This window comes from Erpetoichthys calabaricus, chromosome 1, assembly GCF_900747795.2.
Source record: "Erpetoichthys calabaricus chromosome 1, fErpCal1.3, whole genome shotgun sequence".
NCBI lineage: Eukaryota > Metazoa > Chordata > Cladistia > Polypteriformes > Polypteridae > Erpetoichthys > Erpetoichthys calabaricus.
The window spans coordinates 332259256-332275687 of NC_041394.2; the positions used below are offsets into that span (position 1 = coordinate 332259256).

Consider the following 16432-nt stretch of genomic DNA (forward strand, 5'->3'; position numbering starts at 1 on the left):
AACACGGTGGCGCAGTGATTGTTCATATCTCACGCAAGAGGCTTGCTGCGCCATGTGTGACCTTCGATGAAATAATTTATTACAGAAGTACTGTCTCTTTCAAATGTACTAACCTCCAATTCCTGTCCTTACTTTTCTTTCTCCAAATACCCAATCGCCACACAATCAGCTCTGTAATAGACGTTAAGCCATCTGTAAGCTTAGAACGCTGGTTTTTCAAAACTTTTAAGGAACATTGAAATATCTTCGTAGTACATGTTTAATTATTCTATGCATCTATCATTTCAGTGTTGCATCAGCATGAGCAAGAATACAATGCAAGGCAGGAGCTATCCGTGAACTAGCTAGCGCTGCGGCACCGTGTCCTCACATGTTTAATTATTAACAATACAGATTATTTAAATGAAGTTAAAGTTTTATCTGTATACTATAAGCAACATATTTTGCTGCATTTCATCTTAAAAATGATATCGTCATCATACGCGCTTTATAAAGTGCCGCAGGTTGTGCAATATTATAACTGTAGTGCAAGTTTACAGTGGGGTAATTGTACAGTACTTATAAGTCCAAACAGTTCTACAAGGAGCACTTGATGGACTGATTGAGTGCGTTTATAGTTCTTGGGATGAAACTGTTTCTGAAACGCGAGGTCCGTACAGGAAAGGCTTTGACGTGTTTTGCCGTGTCTGAGTCAGCGTCTGCTTCATGCTGTATACAGATAATTCTCTTTCCGATCAGCTGCTGCTGTGATTCCCCACTCCGATACAGTGATTTAAATTCTCAGAGTGGTGCAGTGAGAGTAATATGGAAAAAGATGATCTGCTGTGGCAACCCTTAACGGGAGCAGCTGAAAGAAGAAGAAGATGCAGTGAGAGTAACAACGCTAAAGCAGTTATGGTATTTGGAATACTATGGCTATTCCCTGGACCATTATATTGCTGCAGGTTAATTACAATCAGATGCATTACACTAATAAACAATATGCAGTTAATTTCAGTGTATTTATAAAGCCGCGTCAGGAATGTGGATCTAAGAAAGAAAGGGTAACCACACAGGAACAGTAGCACTGCTTTGATGCTGGGTGCCACCAGTCTGCAAAACCGAGCAGAGAAATTGCGTATGCCAGGGTTTGAGCTACCGTGAAAATGTGTGTGGCTTTACGCCAAGTTTAGGTTTTATACATCGCGATTTGAGCGTGGAAATGGGAGTGCGCAACATTTTTGTGTGTATGCACCATTTATACATGAGGCCTCAGGACATCACCCCATCTGCACTCAGCCATCCATGAGTCAGAGGTACTCTTTACATGGCTTGTCGATTGTTCTTTCTGCACCCTTCATCTGCATAAATTCCCTTTTCAAAGAAGTCAATGAATGTTAACATAGCAACAGTCTTTACCCCGAAATCTCAATGTATCCTGTCACAAAGTTGGGTGTGGGCAAACTCTACAGGCTTCCCCTGATTAAATGAGGGAGCTGTGCAAATTTTGGCAGAGATTGGTCCAAAATTGTGGATTTATATATACACACACACACACTTTTAAGTTTTATATATTAGATATTACTTTATTACTATAAAAATAAGTTAGTATTCAGTGCTGTTTAATATTATCCTCTGTCAGTTCTCTGTATTTTTCTGCGCCAGTGAGGCTTTCATTCATTTCCTGGATTACTGGCTGATGGCACAGCTTCTGCTTGTACGTGTGTTTATGGCTTTTCAGATACGCCTGGAGGTGCTTTTAAATTAGTCCTGTAAATTTTAGTTGTTTTCACCCATATCTGGCATATTTCCGACTGTATTTCTCATTACTTTATTTTTTTATCTCTCCATTCTGAGTACTAAGTAGTTATTTAGGACTAAAATTATCCAGCTTTTCTGTACTCTTAGTACTGTACAGTATTGCAAATAATGTCATTGTGCCATATATTGCTTACTGTGCTTGTATTTACAGTTGTCACCTATGTAAGTAACGCCAAGGGACATTCCCAGCAATGTGTCTGGTCAATAAGTTTAAGTTTCTTTGATTGTTTTCCTTTAATTACATTATTCAGTTCTTCTGGCATCTATTTTTCTGTTTGGAATTGGTATATCCTAAGTGACTAACTCATCCTTGTACTCTGTAGTTGCAGTTCTGATGTTGGTAGGTTGGATTTTGTTGTGTCTTTCAGTCTATAATTCTTTGGCCATCAGGACCTAACAAACCCATACCTCTTCCAGATCTTGCAATGTAAAATCTTCAGATGCATTTATTCTTATATATTAGTTGATGTGCATGTGGCAATTTTCTTATTTTAGTGTCCAGTCTATATAGATCACTTTGTGGCCACTCTAAGACTCCAGAGCTGTAAGACAGGACAGAGATTGCAAGTTGGTTTATGTTTTGACTTTTGTTGTACGTTTCTCTCCGGTGTGAATTTTTATGTGGGTCTGAAAATTGCCTATTTGTGAGAATTGTTTGCCACATTCAGAACAGCAAAACGGTTTCTCTCCAGTGTGAATTCTTGTGTGAGTCTTAAGATGGCTAATTTGTGAGAATTTTTTGCCACATTCAAAACAGCAATATGGCTTCTCTCCAGTGTGAATTCTTGCATGGAGCTGAAGATGGCCACTTGTGGAGAATTGTTTGCTACATTCAGAACAGGAATATGGCTTCTCTCCAGTGTGAATTCTTTTGTGGAGCTGAAGATGGCTAGTTGTAGAGAATCGTTTTCCACATTCAGAACAGCAATATGGCTTCTCTCCAGTGTGAGATCTTATATGTCTCTGCAGATTGCTATTGGTTGAAAAAAATTTTCCACAATCCGAACAACAACTTGGCTTTTTTTCATTATGAATTCTTCTGTGAATCTGAAGATTGTGTCTGTCAGAGAATCCTTTGCCACAGTAAGAACAACAATATGGCTTCTCCCCACCGTGCATTCTTGTGTGTCTCAGAAGATAGCTACTGTTGGAAAATCCTTTACCACAATCAGAGCAATAATACGGTTTCACTCCAGTGTGTGTTCTTGTGTGGGTCTGAAGCTGGCTACTGGTGGAAAACCGTTTCCCGCAGTAGGAACAGCAATATGGCTTCTCTCCAGTGTGAATTCTTTTGTGTGTCAGAAGATGGCTACTGAAAGAAAATAGTTTCCCACAATCAGAACAGCAATATGGCTTTTCTCCAGTGTGAATTCTTGTATGAAGCTGAAGATTGAATTTGTTAGAGAATCCTTTCCCACATTCTGAGCAGCAAAATGGTTTCTCTCCAGTATGAATTCTTATGTGGGTCTTAAGATGACTTGTTTGTGAGAACTGCTTTCCACATTCCAAACAGCAGTGTAACTTTTCCTTTGTATGACTCCACTTATGTTTCTTTTTAGACTTTTGGTTAGAAGTTTTCCTCTGCAATTGACAGACATACAATGATTCTGAATTTGTTTGTTGTTGTTGAGCATTTATTATGTGTACCTTTGATTGTTTCACAACTGGCAAAACACTAAATGGCAAGGAGGTCTGTAGGCTAATCTCTGTTCCAGTAGTTAGATTTTTCAGGTGTTCATTTTGGTGTGGTCTAAAGTGAAGAATAGTCTGAGGAAAATAAGATGGGGAGAGGCTGCAACCTTCTTGTAAATCTAAAGAAACACAAAAATAAGAAGTTAAAAAAAAATCTCCTAACAACCAGGCAACCCAAGTATTTTCACTTCATATTAGCCGTATTAGCAAGGCGTTCCAGTCTGTACAGAGTGTGCTTTGCCCCACTGATTGTAGTGAGCATGGACAGATAGCTTTATTCATCACTTTAATGCAATACTTTAATGCATATTTCTGATAAGAAATCATACAAATAATTAAAAAGTGATAACCAATGACAACTTGGAGATTATCTTCTTTTTACCTTCAACCTAGAGTGCAGTATGGTGAAAGGTAAAACTAAGACTGAAGCAGAGCCAGTAGCAAAGAGAGAGCTAAGGACATACCAATATGTATCAAAGTAAAATGGGTTGGGGGAAATTGGAATATACCAAAGCTGGCTAATAACAATATTAACACAGACTACTGTAGCAGCAAAGTGTTCTTAAGAAATGTGATGATTTACATTTAGAAATACATAACAAGAATAGCAGAGTCAAATGTTTGAAATATTGAAATGCGTGCTAAACATTCTTGGTTGTCATAGAAAGTTGTTACTTTTCACCCCCAGACAGAGGTCCATAGGGGGCTACAGCTCTAGTAAAGGATCAAAAATAATATTTTTTTTATAATCACCAACCTTGAAATAGTCTAAAACGATACCTGACATGCCTATGTTTCAAATGTGTCATTTTTAACCTTGTGGGAGTGGATCTTAGAGAGAGAGGACCACTGGTAAAGAGTCAAATATTACAAACATAATCATATTCATGATCAGAAATCTCAAAGTAGCATAAAATGACACTCCACATGCCTATATTAGTGATCCACATTTTTTTCAAAGTTTTATAAAAAGGAATAACATTGACCCCTCATAATCCCATTAGGGGATGAACCCTTGAGGTCAGTTGATGTGGCAGGTACAACTTCAAATCCTTCTATTTATTTTTGTTGTGGACACCTACTGTATTGGTTTATACTTTATTTTAAAGGTATCATTTCCTGCACAAAATATGGTCCAAAATTGACCTAAAATGAGCGTTTTTTTGTTTTTTTTTCCAGGTCTAAAGGGCCACAAAAGCTCAACATCTTGCATAACTAGACCTCTAGATGCATCCGACAGTAACTCACGTTTGAGGGTTTTCTCTAAGAGGAGAGTCAGGAGGCCCCGGACACAATAAACTGAACTGATTCCAAAGTGTTCATCAGTAACTCTTATGAACACAATACACGGATGAATGCTTGTTCAAATTACATGAATTGCGTGAAACCCATAATGAAACAAAACAAAAAAGGCCGTAGGTTAAGAGTTACTCGTGTTTGTGTCCTACATTACAATCGTGTCACTATGGCCAGCCAGTCTGCTCACTGCCCCATCCCTGTACAGCCTGGCTCACTGTTGCTAACACCTGCCAAGTCAGTACACCACCTTGGGTTGGTGATTCATGAGCAGCTATCTTTTTCTGACTACATGTCTGTTTTTTGTTCATGCTGTACAAGATCTGCAAGAGCAAACCTTATATGATGGCACATGCAACATAATTTTTGGTCCAGGCTTTGGTCTTGTCGCATCTGGAACACTGCAACTCACTTCTGGCAGAAGTATGCGCTATCAAGCTGCTGCGGACGGTCCAGAATGTAGTGGCCCATCTTGAATTTAACCAGCTGAGACGGGCACATGTCACTCCTCTCTTCAAGTCAATACATTGGCTCCCTGTAGCAGCACGCAGTAAGTTTACTCTGTAGGCAATCACGAATGATTTATCAATGGGTCAGCACCTGAGCAACTGCAGACACACGGGTCAGGTGCCATGCCCCTTCTCGCTCACTCGGGTCTGCAAGTGAACAGCATCTGGTGATGCCGCCTCTGCGTGGTATCACGTCTCAATCCAGACTCTCTTCCTTTGTAGTTCCTACTTCATGGAATGAGCTGTCCACCTCCATCTGTACTGCCCACTCCCTCAATGTATTTAAGAAGCAATTGAAGACCCATCTGTTTGGTGAATATCTGTCTAATTGATGAAGAAAAAAAACTGTGGTCTGCGATATTTGTATATTCTTGGTTAATTTGAGTTTAATTGCTTTAGTGATTGTAAGTGTATGAGTTATTACATCTTTTCACTTGTGGCAATCGACTTTTGTTACCTATCCTATTACACTTGCTGAACAAACAGGCCCCAGCCTAATGTTACTCAGTTATGTTTACCTCTTGTAGTTGCTTTGGATAAAAGCATCTGCTAAGCAAATAAGTGTAAATGGAAATGGAGTGACAATTCCATTCAGTTTCTTTTAAAAGCCACACACTATATCTCATGCTCTTCATGGTAATTCTGTATCCATAGTAAATTGTGTATATCACCTTTTCATCACATCCTCTCATTAATTTTACAATTATTTTTGATGTCTGATCTGGAGACTCACAGTGGAAGCACGCTGTCGAGCCATTGCAATGTCAAGAAGAAGCAACTTCAAAGCTAAGCCTCCACTCTTTTTAACTGGGGGGGAAAAATAGTCTGATATCTGAAACAAAGACAATCTTAGTCAATCTTTGGAAAACTGTAAAACACGTCCATCATACTCCATCAAAAGGACTGCTGGTAAGAGAGCTAATAACAAAGACCCCCAGGAGATGGAGATTTCAGTACTCAAAACACCCGAATCAACAAATCTGCCTAACAATACCAGTATAGTCATGGCCAAAAGTTCTGAGAATGACACAAGTGTTGGTTTTCACAAAGTCTGGTGCTTGAGTGTTTTCAGATCTTTTTGTCAGATGTTTCTATTGTATACTGAAGTAGAATTACAAGCATTTCATAAGTTTCAAAGGCTTTTATTGACAATTACATGAAGTTTATGCAAAGAGTCCATATGTGCAGTGTTGGCCCTTCTTTCTTTTTCAAGACCTCTGCAATTTACCCTGGCAGGCTGTCAGTCAACTTCTGGGCCAAATCCTGACTGATGGCAGTCCATTCTTGCATCATCAATGCTTGGAGTTTGTCAGAATTGATGAGTTTTGTTTGGCCGTCGGCCTCTTGAGGATTGACCACAAGTTCTCAGTGGGGAGTTTCCTGGTCATGGACCCCAAATTTCACTGTTTTGTTCCCCAAGCCACTTAGTTCTCACTTTTGCCTTATGGCCCGGTGCTCCATCATGCTGGAAAAGGCATTGTGTGTCACCAAACTGTTCTTGGATGGTTGGGAGAAGTTGCTCTCGGAGGATGTTTTGGTCCCATTCTTTATTCATGGCTGTGTTCTTAGGCAGAATTGTGAGTGAGCCCACTGCCTTGGCTGAGAAGCCACCCCACACATGAATGGCCTCAGGAGGCTTTACTGTTGGCCTGACACAGGACTGATGGTAGCTCCGCTCACCTTTTCTTCTGCGGATGCCCCAAACAAACGGAAAGGGGATTCATCAGAGAAAATGACTTTACCCCAGCAGTCCAATCCCTGTACCTGTCCGTGATGTTTTTCTAGGCTTCTTTGCTGCCCTTCTTGACACCAGGCCATCCTCGTAAAGTCTTCACCTCACTGTGTGTGCAGATGCCCTCACACCTGCCTGCTGCCATTCCTGAGCAAGCTCTGCACTGGTGGTGCCCGCAGCTGAATCAACTTTAGGAGACGGACTTGCTGGACTTTTTTGGGCGTCCTGAAGCCTTCTTCACAACAATTGAACCTTGCTATTCTAACTCAGTCAGCGTGACAGAGTGATCTCCGGCCTTGTCCTCATCGACACTCTCACCCATGTTAACGAGAGGATCACTGAAATGATGTCAGCAGGGCCTTTTGTGGCAGGGCTGAAATGCAGTGGAAATGTTTTTTTTGAGATTAAGTTCATTTTCATGGCAAAGAGGGACTTTGCAATAATCACTCTTCATAACATTCTAGAGTAGATGCAAATGACCATCGTAAAAACTGAAGCAGCAAACTTTATGAAAATTCATATTTGTGTCATTCTCAAACCTTTCGGTCACAGCTGTAGATGCACAGACAAGGCTGCAAGTCTGAATAACTAGATTTAACATTACCTTATATCTTGTTGAAATGTAAACATGCCATAAACCAAACAGCTGCGATTTTTAAACAAGTTGTAAAGCCGTAGACCACAATCCTTGTTTAAACTCTTATTTGCCGTTGTAATGCCATAAAGTGATGTGATCGTTAAAATGACGAGAAGATATCATAGCAGACACAGGGTCTTCTCAATTGTGTGGTGGTCTGTGTCTGTCTCTAGTGTCGAAGCGCTCATTACAATGTGCAAATAAATGAGTTAGCTTCAGCTACCTTGTGCTACTGGGCTCCTGAATGGAAGACAGCAATTTCATGTTTTTGTTTTCTCTCAGCACCATGTCTTTTGTTCAGTATCTTTTGCTCTCTCCCTCAAAGCCCAGGCAGCCATTTAAAATGTACTGACTTTAGAAATTGGGAGTGGGTTTTATAGGACGTAACCTTTGCAGTGCCGCTATTCACTACACACTCTTTAATCGGCTGGCCACAGACACGTATTCAAGACAAGGATGGACAAAGCTGTGAAAGGAGTGAAGAGTCATAGAAAAATGTCTAATGCAATATTTTAATGGGAAAATATTGAACTTCAAGTATAATAGTAACTAAGCAAATGGTTCTATGCATTTTTAAACTTAGCCTTTTAGTATAACATGACAGCAACCCAAGTCAATGAAGCACAGGTAGGAGGTTGTTAAAGTGTCTCTTTTCATTTGGAAGGCTTAAACTGCCATAGCTGTTAATCTACTTTTTTTTTTTTTTTTTTACAGAGCATTTTTGAATAGTTTGAAATACTACATGAATGTTTATAAATGTTAAGGCGTCATAGTTTCTTTTTACCAGTAAAGTGTATAAGAGACCTTATAGTGCAGATAAATTTGTGTGTCGTCTGTATAACATGACACTCACTACCCAGGAGCAGTAAATCAATGAAAAATAAACTTGGACCAAGCACAGACCCCTGAGGAGCATCAGACGTGACAAGACAAAAAAAGGTTTGTGTCTTCCAGTAACAACATAATTATTCATCCCCCCTTGTTACGTTCTCGTATACATAGTATAGAGAAAGTTTAGTAATCATGAAAAAATAAGACCTCGTGATGTTGATGAATCTTGACGTTTTAGACATTAGAGTCCGAAAATGTGTGTGTAAACACGATAACTCAAAACATGCAGCAAGATAGACGGATGAAATGTGGCATGTAGTTGTTACACCAAAATTGTAGATCTGCATTAACTTTTGGACCAAATCCATCAACCAGAAATGGTACTTTACCTGAATACATACTCGATTTTTTGTTTTTTTTCACGCACCTACAGAGTCCAATTTATTCAACGTTACTTTTATAATAATTGTTCGATTATATTAATTTGATTTGTTGTTGATGGTTCTTTAATGTACATAATATAAAAATATAATCATTGTCTTGTGGTTTACTCCTCAAATATCCATCCCCATATCTGAATATTACGAGAAAGTCTACGGTGACCACTCCCGATTTTGTTATGCAATGGTCTGTATTTATGTGAATTTTATGTTTTATTGTCATTTTTTAATAACTTTTCATACTGAATGCATTTTCTGTTATGTTCACAATTGTATATTGTCCCTTTAAATGCACTTCCATTCCTTGTCTTTTAAGGGTCACCCTGACATCTTTCCTTCTGAGCCCCCTCTCTGGCTATTTAAGGCCTGAACTGACTAAGCTCAGATCACAGAGTCATTGCACTTGTGTCTGGAGAAGGAGTGAGTATGACTGTTATTGTTGGACTGACTTATGTTTGTGACTTTCAACCTTCTGTTTAAGAATTTCATCTTTTGGATTGTGTTCTGGGACCTGTTTGCTTAGAGTAGCTTCATCTTTTCTGGGTTCTCAAAGTTGAGCACCTACTTAGTTGGCAAAGTAGGATTCAGTATGAGTCCAACTCATAACAAAAAACATTTCTCAGTCCAATAAAGTTTGCTTGAAAAAGGTTTGGTGAAATTTTAAAAAAAAGGAACAAAACACAAAAATTCAGGAAAAACATTACACATGCAGAATAAAATGCAAAAAGGTGGGGGGGGAGAGGAAGGTTTCTTCTCTGTTTCATTACAATCTTAGCTTTCTCCTGTTAAACTTAAGTTACTTTCTATACTAATAGGTTGTTACTTTTCTATCGCAAACTTACATAGGCTACACTTTTAGGATGTTCAGTACGATCAGTATGGTATGAAATGGTTTACCCTCAACGCCTTACCAGGTGCAAGGCAGATCATAAACGTGTCTGTAGTCAGAATGACAAGAAATAATTAGAATATTCCATTTACAATTTAGCTTGTAGGGGTTATAATTGTACCTTCCATTGACTATGCACTAATACATAGGCAAAAGTAACATACAGTAGCTAGTAAAAAACCTCTATCAACTTAACATAACCTAACTAACTACCAAATGGCTCTTACACTTACTATCACCTTTGGCCCGTGAGATTACCACCTGAGCCCATTTGTTTATATTTTGAACTGTCAAGCCAGTTTTCCTCACTTTGGGCTTTGCCTGGCTGAAGCCTTCAGGTAGAGTTCTGGACCATGCTGGTGTGGAATAGCGGATCCACAGCTCAAATTGAAAAGGCCAGTTTTAAACAGAGAGTCACCGCACTCGCAGCTTAAAGAGGGGGCGTAGTAGTGTGGCCGGAGCAGTTCCCGGGCGTTTCGTGATTGTGGGCGGGCCTCACTTACGTGCACAGGTGAGGATTCGTCCACATCAGTAATTGAAGCCACACCTGATCCACGCCCCCGTTCTATATAATAGGAGTGCGAGTGTGGAAGGGGGAAAGGAAAAGAGAGGGGAAAAAAAGGAACAGAGGTTAAGGAAGAAAGCAGCTGGAGACAAGGGAGCCAGTGTGTGCGAGAGAGAAAGAGAGCGCTGACTCGTGGACGTATGCAGGCAGGTGGGAGAGGTGAGCCCTAGCAGGGTGTTTGGCCGACACCCAGGGGCCGACGGCAATAATTCTTTGCGTTTATATACCGCTTTTCTCACTACTCAAAGCGCTCAGCAATTACAGGTTAAGGGCCTTGCTCAAGGGCCCAACAGAGCAGCGTCTCTTTTGGCATTTACGGGATTCGAACCGGCAACCTTCCGATTGCCAGTGCAGATCCCTAGCCTCAGAGCCGCCACTCCGCCACCAACGGTAGTGGTCACTCCTGCTGAGTGCTTGTATGGAGCAGGACTGACCGGGAGAAGGTTGGCTCGCTGCAGAGATTTGGAGTGGATCCCCAGCGTGAGTGTCCTGGCCATTGGGGGAAGCCAAGTCCCGGTCTGGCAGGGGCTGAACGAAGCCCGGGATCGGGAGGCCACCAGACCAGTCGAGTGAAGGTCAGCTGCAGGTAGGGTGACTCCCCTGGTGCATATCCTGGATGGGAGAAGCAGGGGAGTCATCAGTAAAAAGGCACCGGGCTTTGTTTTAAAAGACTGCTTCCAGCCATTGTTTTTAACCTTGTTTTTATTGATCTATTTATATGATTTTTAACCTCAATGTTTTTCACTTGCTCTTAAAGGATTATTTATTGAACGTTATGCACTGCACTATTTATTTAAACACTGTTTTTGGTTTCTTGATTATAATAAAAGCACTTTTGTACCATCCCCTTGCTTTGTTGTGTCTCACTGTCCAGCTAATCGGTGACATTACCGATGGTGTCGGGTTCGAGTGCTCCCCAGAAGCCAGATGGGAGCATGGAGCTGAACCCACATCATCACAGCTGGTCTGGAGTGAGTCTCTTCTGGGCCAGTTAGTGAATGTCCTGGTCTGTTTTTTCTTTTGGTGATTTTTGGATGTTTCAACCCCCTTTCGCTCAAAACACCTTGTAAGCATTCAGATATTATTATTATTACTATTACAATACAATATTGCATCACATTGAATTTAATTTGGCTTTGCTGCCATTGATCAAAAGGAAAAATGTCAAAGTGAAAGCAAATCTCTGTAAAAACTGTCTGAGGTGTGTTTTGACTTTGTTGCGGTGCAATCAGTGCCTTGCGGTGTGCCATCATTTATAGGTCATTTATTAGTTTGTGCTCCTGTTCTAGGATATGAAAAGAATCAAGCACTGTGTGTGCAATCGTCACCGGTGAATGAGCCACAGAAATCCATGTTCTTGTGGGTTCCTTGCTGCAGGCTGAGCATTCATAAAGGTGAATAACATTTTTTTAAGAGAATGAAATTTGGACCTTGCAGTGATCCGTAGAGACGGATGAGTTGTAGTATTGATTTCAGTGCAAGTCCCAACCATGAAACGTCGTTGCATTTCTGCCTTGGGAGACAAAGGGGACTGAACTGAAAGCAACACCTGCTGCTAACACTCACCCCATCTCTCCTGCTGGTGGTCCTGGCAGTACTGCAGCAATTTGAACTGTGCGGCACATCTGTGTTTGAACTGCAGTGCAGGTGTTATCAGGGGCACAAAGTGGCACCCATTGCTTCACAGGGGTCTCCAATCCTCCAAAACTCTAGATCATTGATCGTGTGTCATTTCCTCTCGGTGCTTCATTCTTCATGGGATACCACCCCACATATTGAGTGTCTAAGCTTCATGGGGGACAACATTTACAAGATTATTGAGGGTTATAAAAGTAAACTGCTCAATTTATATTTAAATTTTATGCACAGAGTTAAAAGCGTATTTTTCTTTTTTATTAAATTTATTCACCTGCAGTACTGTATGTGGTTCAAAAATGTGAAATTTGACTTCTTCGTCTTCAAATGTGATATTACTTTTGTAGGGGTGCAGGGCATAGAAAGGTTGGGGACCACTGCCTTAATCCTGTAAAATCCAAATATAAACAAAAAAAGCAAAAAATGTTTGCACCTTTTGGATGCTGTTGTAGAAGGCCTCTGATACAGAAATTAAAGAGTTGTCAGATTTTTTTTTTATGCTTTAGTTAGTTCTTAGGGCAGAGTGGTGGCTCCGAGGCTAAGGATCTGCACTGGCAATCAGAAGGTTGCCGGTTCGAATGCCATAAATGCCAAAAGGGACTCTGCTCTGTTGGGCCCTTGAGCAAGGCCCTTAACCTGCAATTGCTCAGTCCTGGGTATAACGTTAATCTAGCCCTGCATGTACGCCCTCCAACCTGCAGGGAAAAACTTTGGGGTTGATGGCAGAATTGGCCCTCCAGCCACCATCAAAAACCTCCCACTGTTGCACTCCATCTGAACAAGTGTGGTGCTGAGGCGTCACCCGTTGCATGGCTGCACTCAGGTCCTAATTTGGTTTGTCGTGTGGTGGGTGTGGCAATGCGCTGTATCAGCGCGTGCTCCAAACCTCTTAGTTCTTAGGGAAAAGTTGTAATATTGCAACATTGCACCTAGTTGGGAGAAAAATTTCTGTATTTGTATTCGCACTGTCTCAATAAGTATAAACATCAACTAAGGGTTTAATTGCAGGTTTGACTGCTTATATACCCTCATAAGGCTCTATATTATGAAAAATAATTGCATAACAGTTGCATTTTTATTAATCATAATTTATGAATTATAATTAAAGGATTAAAAAAAGGATTAAAATTGACACACAGTTCTCATGCAAGACGCAGAGACAGAGATCGTACTACTGGATAGCGTGTTGGTGTATCCTTTATCACAGTTTCTGCACCGTCAGCTATTTGTCTTCACGGGTAAATATTCAATCATGTCCTTTTGCACATATGGGGGGGGGGGGGGGTAATGCACAGGTGACCTCTTTTTAGAAGAGCTAAAGGTAATGTTGTAGTTTTACCCAGCATCATTTGGGAAAGGTCCCAAGTGGGATGACTGGTGGAAAAACAAATAACAACAAGGAAATGGATGATAGAGAAGAAAGAACGAAAAAAAAAATGAGGAAATCAGCAAGGAGCTGGGTGATACCAGAAGAATCAAGGCGGCCTGAAGAAATGGGAGTGCATTAATAGGGGCAAATTTTCTTTACTTTTAAAAGAGGAACCTCTAGACATTTGTACAAAAGCCTCCGTCGGGCTCTCTGGTAAGGCAAATGACTTGACTCTTTTTCTGGGGATTTGTCACACTAGAATACTTCCAATTCATTGAGTTTTTCATCTTCTTGTAATTGCTATTTCTGTTCAGGTTCTTGTCTAAAATACAACTGTCAGGAGGGAGGGGGGGGCGTAAGTATTATTTTGTTATCTTTCAAGAATATTGAATGGGCGTCCTTTAATACAATATTTATTTTTGTATGATTATTATGGTGAAGGGTAAACATTAACATATATATATATATAAAGTTATTGTCTGTTTTTACCTGCATTATTATCAATCTTTAATTTAATATTGCTTTTTGTATCAGTAAGGTGCTGCTGGAGTATGTGAATTTCCCCTTGGGATTAATAAAGTATCTATCTATCTAATCAACTACTATTATAAATTACAAACTGCCTGAAGAAGAGGCCTGAGTTGCCTTGAGAGCTTGCATATTGTAATCTTTTTACTTAGCCAATAAAAGGTGTCATTCTACTTGACTTCTCATGACAGATTCAAAGAAGTTTGAACTGTGATAATCACGTGTTACCCAAACTACACTGCCGTTAGAAAAGATGGGAGACCAAACAGAAGATGAGTGGAAAGGTGGTGTGTCTGACTGAACTGCAATGTTTACTGTTTAAATCTTTAAGGCTCCCAACAGTCACAGAGGCTGAACGATTATGGGGGTAAGATCACCTAAAACATTTCATTGCATGTTATCATGTACCTGCCACAACAACTTCCTTCATGTGCTTTCAGTACGTGAAGTCAGTCGGCATTTATGTTTACATTTTACTGGCATAGCAGTAGTTAACTGTGGTCTCTGCCGTCATTTTAATGAAATGAAAATTAAGGGTTCACAAGATTAAATTAAGGGTTTGCAAGATCTTTTTTTAATTAACAGTTTAGAGTCAGATGATTTCAGTTCAGAACTTATAAATCAAAATAAGCCAGCGTTTCCTATTTAATTGTATTCAGCTTTACATTCATATTGTTATTTTTGTTCTTACCTTCTCCTGAAAACCTAGAACATGATGCCTTCTCAGACTCCTTCATGTCACAATCCAAAGATTCAGTCTTCACCTGGGCGGAGTGAGGCCTACCACTTGAGTAGGCCGCTCCAGTTAGCTCCTCATCTGGATACACACCCTGAAAGACAGGCTCCGATTTAAGGTCTTCTGTCTTCCAGTTTACACTTTTGTGTTTTTGCAGATCAGTGGTGCCAGAGGATGGCTCAGACTCTTCTTTAATGATTTTTGTTTCCCATTTACAATTCAGCTCTTCCACAATGCCATAAGTCTTTGCCTGACACTGCGTAAATTCCCACTCACAGTCTTCTTCCTTAATGTCCCTATTTCTTTTTTTCTCCATGGTATACACAGAAAGTAAGTCAGTCTTTACCGAGATCAACCAACACATTTAGGTATCAGCAACAGAAGGAAAGACCTGGCAAGCAATGGCAGGCCTGGTCTTTGGCTTGTTACCCTTATTCCACCTAGAAATGTAGAAGCTTGTTACCCTGCACAATAATGATAGGTACCTGCAGGTTTTCCATGGGTGAATTTTAGCTCCACAGCTCAGCTTCTACTACAATACTCAAGGCTCGATCAGGCGGCTTTGCTCAAAGGTGATCATGCTGAATTAAACTTTTTATGCTATTTAGCTCATACAGTTTCTTAGTAACTGTCTGTTGACCTGCTTATCAATAGTGTCTTTACATTTACATTTACATCATTTAGCAGACGCTCTTATCCAGAGTGACTTACAACAGTGTTTGTTAGTTTTTTCGCATACCCCGTGGGGTCAAAGCGCAGGGTCAGCCATTGTACAGCGCCCCCTGGAGCAATTACAGGTTAAGGGCCTTGCTCAAGGGCCCAGCAGAGTAGGATCTCTTTTGGCAGTGACAGGGATTCGAACCGGCAACCTTCGGGATGCCAGCGCAGATCCTTAGCCTCAGAGCCACCACTCCACCTTCAAAACTGAAAGCTAAAAAAAAAAAAAAAAATCACAGCACAGATCAGACATAGCAGCCATCAGTGTAGTATCTCTGAAGTGGGGACACCGGTCTGCACACCCCTCGTCATTACTCGTGTCTTCTGAGGTCACTTATTCATCTCTATAGGCTCTTAGAGAGCCAGGCATTTCTTCATTTTGTGTATGCTACTGAAAATGGCAGCTTCTCCTTTTTCTCTGTGGACAGAAAAGAGTAGAACATGTTCAAAAGTGCACCAGAAAACACAGTTTTGAGTCCGCTTCTTCAACCCTTTGGCCTTAAATCAGCCCAACTCTTTTTGCCAGGAATGTCACCAGATCATTTATATATTCCTTACAATATGGAGACCAAAATTGCACGTATTGCCCCAGATTTGGCCTCATATGTTCACCATACATTTTAAATGTTGTCTCTCTACTTGTACTACAAAATAGAGCAGGCAGAAACCTAACCAAAACTCTATATACTGGACAATTAAAAATTCTAAATCAGTCAATGGATTACAAACAAACCAATGTGTCAAGTATACAATTCCACTCTATGTATATTCTTTGCTAGCCGTCCCCCGCAGTTCTGCCCACATAGTAGTGAAACAGGACAGTGAGGAGGGCCCTGCCCGGCTCCCTACTCTTGATGTCACTCTTCCCCCTCCCCTTGGCCTGCAGCCTTTGTCTTGGATTAGCACGAATATATCACTCCTGCAAGCGAATTATGATTCTTAGTGTGATAAGAGAAGTTGCTAAATCAACTGGAATGTTCAAGCAAATTCTAGAAAAAAAAACAATCTAAATTCGTTAAGTATTTCTCTCATTCACTAGGTAAGCGGAGGTAAGGA

At 40.5% G+C, this 16432-nt stretch overlaps 2 protein-coding genes across 2 annotated transcripts in view; both read right to left on the minus strand.

The window, feature by feature from the left end:
- Positions 1-16432, minus strand: part of LOC114666580 (zona pellucida sperm-binding protein 3-like) — a 515374-nt gene that overhangs the window by 48446 nt on the left and 450496 nt on the right. The gene's annotated exons all lie outside the window — the stretch shown is intronic.
- LOC127529161 (gastrula zinc finger protein XlCGF57.1-like) lies at positions 1606-14975 on the minus strand. Its single transcript, XM_051931932.1, has 2 exons — positions 14615-14975; positions 1606-3611 (listed from the first exon to the last, which is right to left on the minus strand). Exons 1-2 carry the CDS (start codon positions 14973-14975, stop codon positions 2374-2376), a joined length of 1599 nt encoding a protein of 532 aa, XP_051787892.1. The 3' UTR covers positions 1606-2373.